General features: G+C 44.6%; 1 protein-coding gene across 1 annotated transcript in view; it reads right to left on the reverse strand.

Moving 5' to 3' along the window:
* Window positions 1-1,509: 1,509 nt before the first annotated feature.
* Window positions 1,510-12,915, reverse strand: part of CCN4 (cellular communication network factor 4) — a 31,864-nt gene continuing 20,458 nt past the window's right edge. The window contains exons 3-5 of the mRNA XM_055127705.1: window positions 8,741-9,004; window positions 7,542-7,735; window positions 1,510-5,762 (exon numbers count right to left, since the gene is read on the reverse strand). Coding sequence (XP_054983680.1) covers window positions 5,463-5,762; window positions 7,542-7,735; window positions 8,741-9,004 — 758 coding nt within the window. The 3' untranslated portion in view covers window positions 1,510-5,462. The remainder of the gene's footprint in view (window positions 5,763-7,541; window positions 7,736-8,740; window positions 9,005-12,915) is intronic.

Consider the following 12,915-nt stretch of genomic DNA (forward strand, 5'->3'; position numbering starts at 1 on the left):
TACAGCATAAAATGAAAGCATAAGAATCAAAGTGATGGAATCAAACCACATACTCATAAAGGAAAAGTACTCAACTGAATATCAGTGACATGAGTTTTCTATAAGCTTTTTGGAAATAAGGGCTAGAAAACTAAAACACAGACACATGCGTTGATTCCAATTCTTGCCAATTGTCTCTAGTTTAGGGCATAACTATGACTCAGCTAATATCAGATGAGTTTAAGTGTTCCATGATCTATTTTATAACTTCTCATACAATATACATTTTAGTCACCTCATCACCACAAGACAAAAGCTATCGTTTCCTATATTTCACAACTGAGGAAGCTTAGGCATGGCTGGGATAAATGAGGAATTTTGGTAAGGGATATGGACTGGAGCAATAGCACAGTGGGTAGAGCATTTGCCCTGCACGTGGCCAACCCGGGTTCAATACCTCTATCCCTCTCAGAGAGCCCAGCAAGCTACTGAGAGTATCCTGCCCACACGGCAGAGCCTGACAGGCTCCCCAAACTTTTGGTATTCTATATGCCAAAAACAGTAACAACAAGATTCTCAATAGAGACATTACTGGTGCCCGCTCGAGCAAATCTGATGAACAACGGGGTGACAGTGCTACAGTGATACATGGTAAGGGGTAAAGGACATAAAAATCCACTTGATCTCCCACCTCAGCGCTGTTTCCAAAGGTTCGGCTGTATCATGCAGCCTCTTCCTACTTCCCTCGGTTCCTAAGGCATTTTCCCATCCATCTGTCCAGTTATCCAGCTCTTATTACCCAGACCTTAACATGTTCCAGAGCCTGTGTTAGGCTCAGAGACTGCAGTAGTCCCTTACTCAAGGCATCAGTCATATTAGGAATCTAGAAATAAATGGAATAAGTGAGTGAATAAATGAATACTGAAATACCCAGTTTATATTTACCCAAGATACAGTTCATGTTGGACAGTTTTTTTTTTCTTTTTGGGTCACACCCAGCAATGCACAGGGGTTACTCCTGGCTCTGCACTCAGGAATTATTCCTGGCAGTGCTTGGGGGACCATATGGGATGCTGCAAATTGAACTCGGTCTGCCGCATGCAAGGCAAACACCCTACCCACTGTGCTATCACTCCAGCCCCTCATGTTGGATACTTTTCATCTCGTTGTTTGGTGCCATACCCAGCAGTGTTTGGTGCCTCCCTGAGCCTGGGGGTCAAACTGAGGACTTGCACATGCAAAGTATGTATTCCAGATCTTTGGGATATCCCTGCCTCCTGCTTAGACACATTTATGTCTCTGTGCTTTTGCGAATTCCAGAACTTATATTTCTGAGTGCATCTCCAAGTTTTTCAACTATTCTTATTGCCATAGATAACACATCTAAAATAAAGTATTCACCATCTGTGCATTTATTGAACGTGCTCAAAACTCCATCATTGCCTCATCATAAATGAATATCCAAGAAAATCTCCAAACCCAGGAAGTTATTTTGATGATGATTTATTGCCTTAAGAAGAAAGGGCTGTAAACAGGGAATTTGAACAATGAAACCTTTCACAGTGAACAAACACCTGTGCTATGCAAATAAGGGGAAAAAAATGAGGACTGTACTAAGGCATGACAGATTGCTCATGAGCCATTTTCCTCTCATGGGGAAATTTCAAGACATTTCTTTATATGTACTTTTAGTTACTTACGAAAAATGGCAATAGATATACTTAAATATGAAGTCACAGTTTGATAATAGCTATATACAGACACAAACACAGACACAACCAATGAATACACGTAGAGACACACTGTCCTGACCACTTAGAATTCCCAGGACCATTATCACTGCTGTTACTTGGCCTCCAGATAAGTCCTTAAAAAGCAGTGATGCAATTCAACATGATAGTGGCAGGGGCCGTGAGCCCTCCCTCCATTCAGTCCTTATATACACAGTACAACGTGCATGTGATCATAGATAATCATACTAGAGTCAACTCTGATCAGTCTCTGAATCATCCTAAAAGCTAAATGTCAGCCTGTGTCAAGAAGGTAGCTCTTGATTTTGGAGGCCAGATGAGGCCACCTTAGCATCCAGAGATGTAGGTGGCTGGGAAACGTTGATTTTAAATCCTCTTCTACTAATCACTCCTTGGTATAACGTGGCACAGATGACTGACCGGAAAGCCCCCATGGTTTTCTCATTAAAAACAGGGATATGATAAGAAGGCCTCATAGTATAGGTGTGCTCTAAGGATGATAGGAGATAAGGCAGGAGAGTCCTTGACCTCATACCTGGGTAGTGCCCACCAAATGCATTTGATAAAGTGGCTGGATGAATTCACATTGCCTTTTCTTTCACACTTAACCACACTAGGGAAATAAATTGACTCTACACACCAATATGATTGTTTTCCACCAAAGGTTAATGAATCTTTAGTTTATCTTCTCTTCAGAATTGAGGTTGGGGTTGTTATAAGGATTCTTTCTCACTCGCTTGACCCTTGCAAAGGTAACCCCAAAAGGATTGATTCAAGGTGTTCCTGGAGGCCTCCCCAAGAGACCAGAGGAGAATAAGTTGGAGTATTGGAGCCCAAACTCCAATAACTTTGGGGGGATATTTTCTCTACTTCTTTGCATCTCCTATTTTCCTATTATAAAGTGGAGTAGAGGTCCTTAAGCTTTGCTGTGAAAATTTGTGAGATAATTAAAAAATCATACTAAGCACTAAGAAAGAACTTGATGAACATGCACAACATAAAGTTATCACTCGATAAAGAACTTTCTCATTATTATTAACTTTTGTTAAAGTGAGTAATATGTCTGCAGAGTGATTCTAACAGCTACAATGAGTCTCCTTATGGAGCCAAATGTCTGCTCCTCTGAATTCACTGCATTGATATGACTTTCACTCTGGGTCTCGGACATAGGAACTGTGCATCACACAGCTTCATTTCTCCAAACGAATACTAACTGGAACATTCTAGCTAGCCCTACCCATGATAATTCCCAATTTCTCCAACCAGCATTCATTTACATCATATGGAAAGCAACAAACAGTCTCCCAATTTGAGAGACCAATATACTGAGAACCTAGTTCTAGGGCTTTTACTGAATTTTAGATGGTGTTAACTTCCAGCTTGTCCTCACGAATTGTAAAGCACAGGTATGTTTACTCCTGGGACAGCCAGCATAATCCTTAAAGACTTACTAAAAGATTTCTCATGGGGTAGTTCTTTTAACTCAATAATTTTTTTTTAAAGTAGCAAAATACATTTCCTTCCCATTTTGAGGGCAAGTGGGTTTGGATCACACCCAGTTGTGCTCAAGGCTTACTGCTGGCTCTGTGTTCAGGAATCACTCCTGGCAGTTCTTGGTGAATCACATGTGGTATTGGTGGTATAACCAGGAACATCTGTATGAAGGCAAGTGCCTAACTCTCCAGTCCCAGTAATATACAGTTTTATAAATATATTTTTCTTAAAGCACTCAAAAATAAAAATTGACTGATGCAAATTAGTCAAATGAGTAGGAAAGAAGGATGCTTCTGAATTAGAGTAGAAACACAAAGATAATCTTTCCTTGATTCAGCATCTTTCACTGAGCATCACTATATGCCTTGTATTGATGGGGTTTCCAGGGTTCACAGTAAGGTGGGCATATTAAGATCCCTAATATTTTCTATCTAGAAATCCCTATGAAGGCAACTCAGAATTCACTTAATAAATAATCTATCATTTAATCTGCAATGTTGGTAAACAAAATTACCTCAAAATGTCTGGTAAGAGTCTCTTCTGATTTGAAGAAGACAAAATCTGCAGGAGATGCATGACTTAGCTCTATTATGTACTTTTTGGCTGCTCCAGTACCTGCATTATCTAAACTCAAGACCTTTGGTGTGTGTGTGTATAAAAGGGTATGTAAAGGATAATTAAAACAGAAAACACAAGCAGGTGCTTATTCCAACATGTTTTTCTGCTCCAGCATATCTATAAACTCTAAAACTAGAAAGGAAATATATGAATTATAAAGTCAGTACAACTTGGATGTAAATCCCAGCTCTTCCACTTGCCAGCTTAGTGATGCTGGGGTATCTCTTTCCCTTTCTGAGTTTCCATTCACCTCTGTAAGAACAGAAATAGTAAGGGTTCCTTTCAAGGTGATGGGCTGATTTCAATAATCTTGTGCTTCTAAGGCACTGAGGACAATATCTGGCATAGAGGAAGCACTAGATAAAATAATTATAGCATCAAATATTCATATTCTCCAACAAAATAAATAACAGCGGTGTTTCCATTAGTTACAATCTTCCGTTTTTCTTTCAACTTCAACCCCTTTTCACTTTTAATCCCTGTCAAGTGTAATTCTATTTTAGAACAACAGGTAAACTTCTGTCTCTGAAGGACCTTTTGGGCCAACAGAAACTCCATCTGTGAAGTGGGTCACTGTGGCATACAAAATAGAGATATTACCTGTGCTAAATGTCTCTGGACACCCCAAGAAGATGTAGAGTGGACAAACTTCTTGTTTGGCCTTCATCTGGCCTGGGTTCATTATGCTCATTTTGGTTCAGTAAAGCTTCCCAAGGCTCCAAGAACAAAGGAAATTCCTGGATACCATTTTTAGGGGTATGGAGGCCATCCTGTAAGTCTTACCAACTCCCCTGGACCCCTAGGCAGGGAGAGGATCTGAACCCAAGAGAGTTTCAAGTCAAGCTAGTTGCCCCATACATGTCATTTAGCAGCAGATTCAGTTATATGATCAATTATTCCTTCTCAAAATTGTCCCACCTGGCTCTACTCTGGACAAGACTAAGGTTGATCAAATAGTATTTCTCACTGGGATAAAGCCAACTCGTACCCTTCACAGTATAAAAATAAAGAGAAATTTAACCTCATTATTGCTTTGATTAATGTCACAATTTTCTAGTAACAATCAAAATCAAGCAACCATTGATCTTATTTGGCAAATGCTTGGAAACCTTGGGGTATATAAATCTTTGGAAATTAGAGACATTCTTTGGTGTGCTGTGGTCAAAACCATCAATCCAAGTGCCACTTAACAGGGCCCAAATAATTTCTTCACTGTCCAAATCCCTATTATCCTACTGAATGACCCAAAAAGCTTTGTTGTTTCGCATCTAAAGGGGGGATTAGTAATATTGAGTGTCTAGCTGATTCTGTTCCTTGGGCCTTGGGTGAGAACCAGTTGGGCTTCCTGGACTCTACATGAAGTGGGTAACATTCAGGAAAGCTACAAGTAAGCACTTTCTTTAGAGTATTTCTGTAGAATTCTGACTGGGAGAGGACTCCTTTCACCCTCTCAGCCCCCTCATCTGGGCCTCAGACCCAGTTAAATAATTTTGTGGTCAAGGCAAGAAAAAATGGTCAAGGGTCCATTTCAGGATCATCAGACGAGTGGTAAATGGATAAGATAAGAGTGAACGTGCACAAAAGTTGGGCTTGAACCTCCATTTCCATTTTTCTGTCTGCTTAATTGGCGATTTCTGACAAGTCAGGGTAGGATTCCAAGTCAGCAAAGATATCGTTGGGATTCCTACAGCTCAGGTTGCAGAAACAAGCATTAATCCAGAGCACTTGGCGGGAGAAACCAGGCCCATCAGAACACTGGAAAGTAACATTAATAGTCTTGGACTTGTAGGGTATGCAGCATCTGTTGTCTGTGCAGACTCCACAGTACTTGGGCCGGTAGGAGCGTGTGCTGATGCAGCCAGCAAGGGTAAAGTTCATGGGCACTTCAGGCTGGTACACGGCCAAACACTTCTTCCCTTCCTGTAGGGAAAGATATTGCAGTGGGATACTCAGAGAATGAACCACCACCTTGCTCCCTCCAAGCCTCACTCTTCCCTTCTCATTCTCCTGGTGGGAGCCACCACCAACTTTCATATTTGCAGCACCTTCAAAGCAGGACAAATTTTTGCAAATATAGTAAGATCCAAGAACTGGGCACATAGCATGAGAGCTAAACTTAGGACCACAGGAGGGGATGGCCTTGTGTGGGTGGTACCATACACTCTTTATTTCCCTTTCCATATATCTTTCTATATTGTCCATGCCCAGTCTTTTGTCATAGTCTAATCAACATGGGACACCTTTATGGTTCATTCATTCATTCATTCATTCCTTCATTCATCACTTTTAAGTAATTAGTAGTAGATTCATGATGGGAGATGCACTTTATCTTATCCTTCTCCAACTTTTTACCTCACAGCCTTGCATAGCCTTAACACACAACATAGTCCACTGGCTTGTCATTATTTAAAGCCTGCACTGACTTGCCATTAAACTATGGGGTACCTGAGAGTGTGGATCTCTCTGCTCTGTCCTACTAATTCTGTGAATGTGTGGTACAACTTACTAAACTCATTGAAATAACAGTACTCAGATCAGATTTATTACTGTGTACTAGCATTCTGCCAGATCTGAGGGCAAGTGTAGACTATGTAGGGCCTTAATTTTGCATAATTTGAAGAGGCCATGCAGGGCACCTAATTATGGAAGCAAACTTGTGTGGGAATCCTGCTGTTACAGCAAGGACCTTGCACTAATTGGTGGCAAATCTACCTCTACCAGGAGAATTCACCAAATTTAGGACTTTGGTTTGATTTTTCCTGCTGCTGGTAACTTTTTCCACCCATGAGTTTTTGTTTTCAAGTCTCCTGAGTATCTGCTGTGCATCAAGCATCAAGAATATGTAGGCTATTATGTCAGGAGGAAATGATCAGAGAGGAAGAAGACAAGGAGAAGGAATGTTGGAAGGATGGTGTTGGACATAGAACTGGCTCAAGTAGGTTCTCAGGGTAGGCAGGAAGCAATGTTTGATACCTAAAGAACAGTGTGGGAGACTTTTCTACTAGAAAACCTTCCCCTAAGCATTCCTAAAAAGCATCAAGCTGCATATGTGGAATCAGTTCTGAGTTCTTTTTAAAAAAAATATGACGCAAGTCCTATGGCTGACCTAAGGCATAAGTCAAGGGACCTTGAATTTAGCCTTGAAGCTGAACTATTTTTAACTCTATACACTGGATGTCAGTCTACAATAGCTCTCTACAACTACAGTTCTTTAATTAGCTTAGATTCTCCAAGATGGAAGCTGTGCCTGAGATCAACTCTAATACTTTAGGGGATAGCTGTATGAGGCTCTGAGAAGGGAAGAGATGCGCCACAAGACATGTAGCTGGCAGCAGTGAAGCAATCTCTGGAGCAATTCAAAGCCTTTTTTAACATGCCATGTCACCGAATGAGGTTGTCACACTGGTATATGTGGGTATGGGCAGGATGGAGCAACAAGAGAATGGTAGTCAGTGAGGGTCCCATCCTGGGAGATGCTGCAAGGCTCTCTCCAAGTGACCTCGATTCTAGTAACGTGCTAGCCACATTGGCTTCTACTGAGTGGAAGTCACACGCTCATCAAGCCACTTTATTAAAATATCTCTTTGGATGCCAGCTTCATTATAGCCCGTGGGGGGGAGGGGGAGATCAGGAGCATAGTTCATAGCCACATCCTGACCCCGCCTGGCTTTCCCACCCTGACCCGGGAAGTGAACCCACCTTGATGTGCGGATGGATGTCCACCTCGCAAGGCCGCAGGTTGCAGAGGCGACTCTCCTGCTCAGGCCAGCACTGGGCATTGGCATTGGAGACCCGCGTCGAGATGCCCAGGCCACAGCTGGTGGAACAGGGGCTCCAGGGACTCGTGTAGGCGATACAATTCCTGTGCCATGGCTCCATCTCCCCTGTGGCAGCTGCGGATGGAGACCAGATCCAGGGTGAGGCTCCAGCCTCTCCGTCCTCATCCCACTAAGGGTCAGGGGTTCCTGAAATTTAGGTGAGAGGTGGGTGGCCCCTCCTCGTTGTGGGCATCTGATTACCAGACATCCCCAGGTAGGGGGGAGTTATGCTGAGCCCCATCTAAGCAGCAAGGAAGGTGGAGGATAGAGTCTTTAGGGACAGGTGGGCCTGAGTCCAAATCCTGCTCCACCCCCTATCTAGCTGTGTGATCTTACACAACTGCCCTCTCCTGAGTATTGGTGTCCTTCTTCTCATGTGTCCGTCCAACCTCTTTGGAGGCATTTCTCGGGTCTCAGATGTGAGCACTGATGTGATGTGTGACTCCAGAGTCAACCACCACTATAACCAAAACTATGCACACATCAGAGATATGTGTGTGTGTGTGTGTGTGTGTGAGAGAGAGAGAGAGAGAGAGAGAGAGAGAGAGAGAGAGAGAGAGAGAGACCCCTGGGCATTACTGAACATTCACAGAGGGTAAGGATAGGGTTAAAATTTATTTTTTAATTACTGAAACAAACAGCCCTGGCCCTGCTTCCTGTGACATGGCTTTCCTGACCCTTAGGTACCCACCTCTCCTCCCACTCTTGCACGTGTAGCTTATGGCTCTGCTCTTAGGAGCCAGCCCCACCCTGCCCTTTCCTCCACACCCTCACCTAATGTGTAGGATGGCACCAAATCCTCCACCTGGCTTTGTTCTTTGCAAATCACTTCCTCATTCTATGTTGGGAGGAGCCCACAGGATGGTCAAGACAGGTGGTGGTCGTTCCAGGCTAGAGAGAGAAATAGGCTGGGGCAGGAGAGGTGGCTTCCTCCAGGGCTTGCAGCTGAACAGAAGGGAAAGGGACTCTGGCTCGTGTCAAGACAGGTGGTCAGAGGTGCAGGACTGTTTGTGCCCAGGACTATTGACCCTCCCCGCTCCGCTCCCTCCGCTGCCTCTACCCCGGGCCCCCAGTACCCACCAAAGGCAGCCCCGGTGTGGCGTGGCGCGGTCTTGCGTAGCCTCGTGGCCTCGTCGTCACACACCCACTGCTCACAGCATTGACCCGGCACCTTCACCCTCCTGGGCCGCCGGCACCACAGGCGGGGAGGGCGCTCCCGGAGACACAGCGGCGTGCAGCCCACCGCGCCGTCCACGCATGTGCAGTTGTACTTGCAGTTGGGCTGAAAGGTCTCGCCGTTGCTGTAGCGCATCCCGTCCAGGAGACAGCCGACTCCGACCACCTCTGCAAAAAAAGAAACACAGGCAGAGCCAGGTCAGGCTCAGCCTCCACCAGGACCGAGTCCAGGAATCATGATCATGCCTCACCCTCCCAAGGAGAAGGGCAAGGCCAGAAAGAGGACAGGGCAGAGGGATAGGTCTGAGCCCACCCAGACTCGCCATTGGGTTGCTGTGGTGGGATTTGTGCACCGGGAGTGCCAGCGGGCACCTCCAGCTTTATCTCCCTCCCCTGAGTCAGTGTGATGGGAGACTAAAGTCCTGACCTGGTCCCAACGTGGCACAAAGCCTAGATCAACCCGTATCTGCGTCTTGGATGTTTTGCTGCAGACAGGCCAGCCAACATCCAGAGCTCTGAAACATATATTCCATTCACTAAGTTGGTGCTTTTTTTAGGAAGAAGTTCTAGGTGCTGGGGATTCAACAGGGAATAGGCAAATGCCACGGCTTCATAACATGGTGGAGGCACAGGGGAAAGATAAACAGATCACATAAAACATTGGTGAGATCACATGGCTGGAAGAACTGGGAAGGAGAAAGCAGGAAGGGAGTGGAGCGGCAGAGATGGAGAGAGACAGCGAGCTCTCTCCGAGGAAATGGTGCTTCACAGGAGCGGGGCAGGAAATGGTGCAGTGGATGTATAGGGGTGAGGTCATAGGAGGAGTTTGGAGGGGAAGAGGGGAAACCTTTGCAGGCTCAAAAGGGAAGACAAAGCCATCAGAACCAGCTGACCAGCACACAGTAGTTGCTCTAAACTCGCTGCACGAATTATGTGAACTGTGCTTCACAGATGATGAGTTGAGGGTAGTGGACAGAAGGTTCAATCCCAGTGATCCAGATGAGAGGGGTTGAATTTGGACCAGAAAGAGAGAGGGAGCCATGGAGGAAGAGTTCTAGGGCCTTTCACAGGCAGCAACTTGGCTGCAAACATTCTCACTGCATAGCTAATCAGCCATAAGGCAATTTTGCCCTAAAGGGACATTCAAGCTGACATCATGAAACTTGGAAAACGAATCACAAAATTAAAATGCAAACTATTCCAGCGCCCTAAAGAATTTGTGCAGATTCAGTCCTGCATGAAGAACTTGCTTTCTTTTGTGGATTATACCTAAGAACGTTTCTTCCAAGATTTTCATCTTTCAGAGCATTATACCTTTGGGGGGCAGGAGCTATGCTTTGTGGTGAGCAAACTTATGGGCATCTGAATCAGAGTAGCACTGGCAGAGTGCCAATTAGTGTACTAGAAAATGACAGAGTTAGTTTGCCAAGTGTTGGGCTCTTATTAACGAAGATCTGAAACCAAGCTTGAAATGGGCTTTAACACATGAAATGTTTTAACTAAGTTTTTAATAATTAAATATACATATATAATAAAATTTAGTTCATTTAAAAGATTGATTTAATGTGACTGATTGATCCACCAATGAATATGTGAAAGCAACTCTCTGCCCAAGACTTCTTTTTTTATGGCAAAAGTACCTTCACTGTTAATTAGTGAATTGTGAGACTGCTTGCAGCAAAAATGCTTCAGGTGAACTATTGGGGGCAGGAATTCAAATTCCTGGGTGCAGTTGGAAGGCAGAGATGCAGGATTTGCAGAGGTCTGGGATGAGAGGAGAAGGGTCAAATATAGGCACCACACCTGCTGTTTCTAGAACCTGGAGTGAGGAAAGTTTTCTGTCCTCAGTGGAGCACATTTGGATCTGGAGACTTGAAAGTTCTAAGATGCCTGGTTGTCAGTGCAGTAGACACAGGGTACAGCTTATGTGCCAGGGAATGCTCACCCTTGATGCTCGGGGACAGTGACCTAAAATGCTTTATTCAGCAGGAGGGCAGGGATCCCCGGTGTGTCTGAATATAGGCTCCTGACCTTGTCCGTGTCAGACTCTGTTGTGAAGACTGCTTGTCTCCTAGAGGGAAATGCTGTCATGCTGTCACCTTAGTTAAGTCAGGAGCCTGTGGTGACCCTATAGGGGATGTAACAGGAAGCAAAGCCTCCGATGGTGAAGACTGTGTTTTTCCTAAGCAGTGATTGTGCAGAAGTTGGGGCAAAAAAGAAAGGGACTGACACTTAATGACCATCAGAACTCAGGCTAGGCCAGCACTGATGGACTCTCTCATTCGGTTTTCCCACTGACTGCCCCCAGAGAGCCCGGTGTTCTTCCTTTGGCAGACAGGAAAGCTCAGGGAGGTCAAGTGATTCATGAGTTCAAGACCACCCAGCTGGTTAAAAAGTGCTGGGACAGACCTGGAAATTGGAATCATCCCATTTCCTTCCACCAGACACCAGTCAAGTCAGGGAGATAGGAAAAACAAAAACCAACACCAACTCAGAGGAAGCATGGGGTGAGTCATAGGGCATTTGTTCTCTGAGTCACCCCTGACTGCTCCCTCATGCTCTAGGGTGTATGCATGCTCCTATGCACACCTGGTTTTGGGGTGGAGACTGAACTGTGACTCTGCTCAGGCCTCTACCCCAGTGTATGGCAATTTTGCCTGGTGCAGGCAGTAAAGGTATTTGGGCATTCAGCCTTGCCACCTTGGTTCTCCTTAATGCTTGTGCCATGGTACCATCTGAGGGGCTTGTCAGCATTCTAATACCCATATTGGGCCTCAGAATACAGGGGTGGGGAGTGGGGCTGAGATTTTTCAGCCTCTGTAATTTTGAAAGCTCCTCAGTGAATCCAGCTTGAACCAAAATTGATAACCACTGTGTTGAAGTTTCTCTCCATCTCTTGGAAGCTTTGGGAGCATGAGGACAACCAGTATTGGTGGTGTTGCTAGCTCTGAACTGCCAATGCATAGCTGGAGAGAAGACAGGGGATAGATGCTATGTTTCATTCCAGTGCCTGCCCCATCTACCTGTTTGAAGGATTTATTCCTGGTTAAACAGTGAAGCTGACTCAGTTTCCTTCACAGTCTGATCTCATCTTAGATCAGCAAATCTGCATGGATCAGGTGAGCTTTGTTCTTTTCAAAGGCTTTCTTTCCAGAGTCTTGCTCAGCTATCTGGGCCTTTCTATCTCTCCCACACATCCCTGATCGGCTGCCAGTTTCCTGGGAGCTGGGACAGTGGCTCCTGCCTTGCTATAAACCTGTGTTGTTTTATCACTGATAAATGAATCAATGGAAGGATGGTTGTGAGATGGGGTGAACCCTAATCTTTATTGGAATCCTGACATGTGTCAGGAAATCAACATCTCATTCACCTAAGGGAGCAGGCATTATTTGTCATGTTTTTTTGTTTGTTTTCAATGAGGAAATTGACACTTAAAAGACTAAAGGATTTTCTGAAATCTATGATCCTTGTTCATGGTGCCTGGTACTGAGCTTCTCTAGCTCTAGAAGCTCTACATGGGTTTTTTTCATCCACTTGCTCTTTAGACTGGGCAGTCTGAGCCTGGAACTAGAGCTCTCTGCTCTTCTGAGGAGTATCACAGACAAGACCAAGCTGACCTCTACAAAAGAAAGTTGAAACAAGACAAATAAAACAGAGAGGAGTCAATAACACTTGAGATTTTAATATGCTCTTTTGTTTAACCTCAGTGAGAACCATGAGGTCGACCTTATCATACTCCTTAAATGACGTGCCCAAGGTCATATTAGTGAGTAAGTGGCAAGGCCAGGATTCAAAACCCGTGTCAGCCCATTAATTTTATGATAATCCAAGCCACACAGCCTTCAGGCCTGACACAGTGGCAGTAAAAGCAAAGTCATGTTTGTACAACAGAAATAGCCAAAGAGTCTAATTCAGAGATCACTCTGTGCCCATGGGATGTTTCATTTGGCTCATGGAGTGATTTTAAAGAAAGCCTTTGGAACATGTGTGGCCAAATCACACACAAGCCTGGATTCTCATGAACACTGAGCAGACTGGATCAAACCAAGTTCAAATTTCTGCCTGTCCCTACTGAAAGG

The sequence above is a fragment of the Sorex araneus genome, chromosome 2, assembly GCF_027595985.1.
Source record: "Sorex araneus isolate mSorAra2 chromosome 2, mSorAra2.pri, whole genome shotgun sequence".
Taxonomy (NCBI): Eukaryota; Metazoa; Chordata; class Mammalia; order Eulipotyphla; family Soricidae; genus Sorex; species Sorex araneus.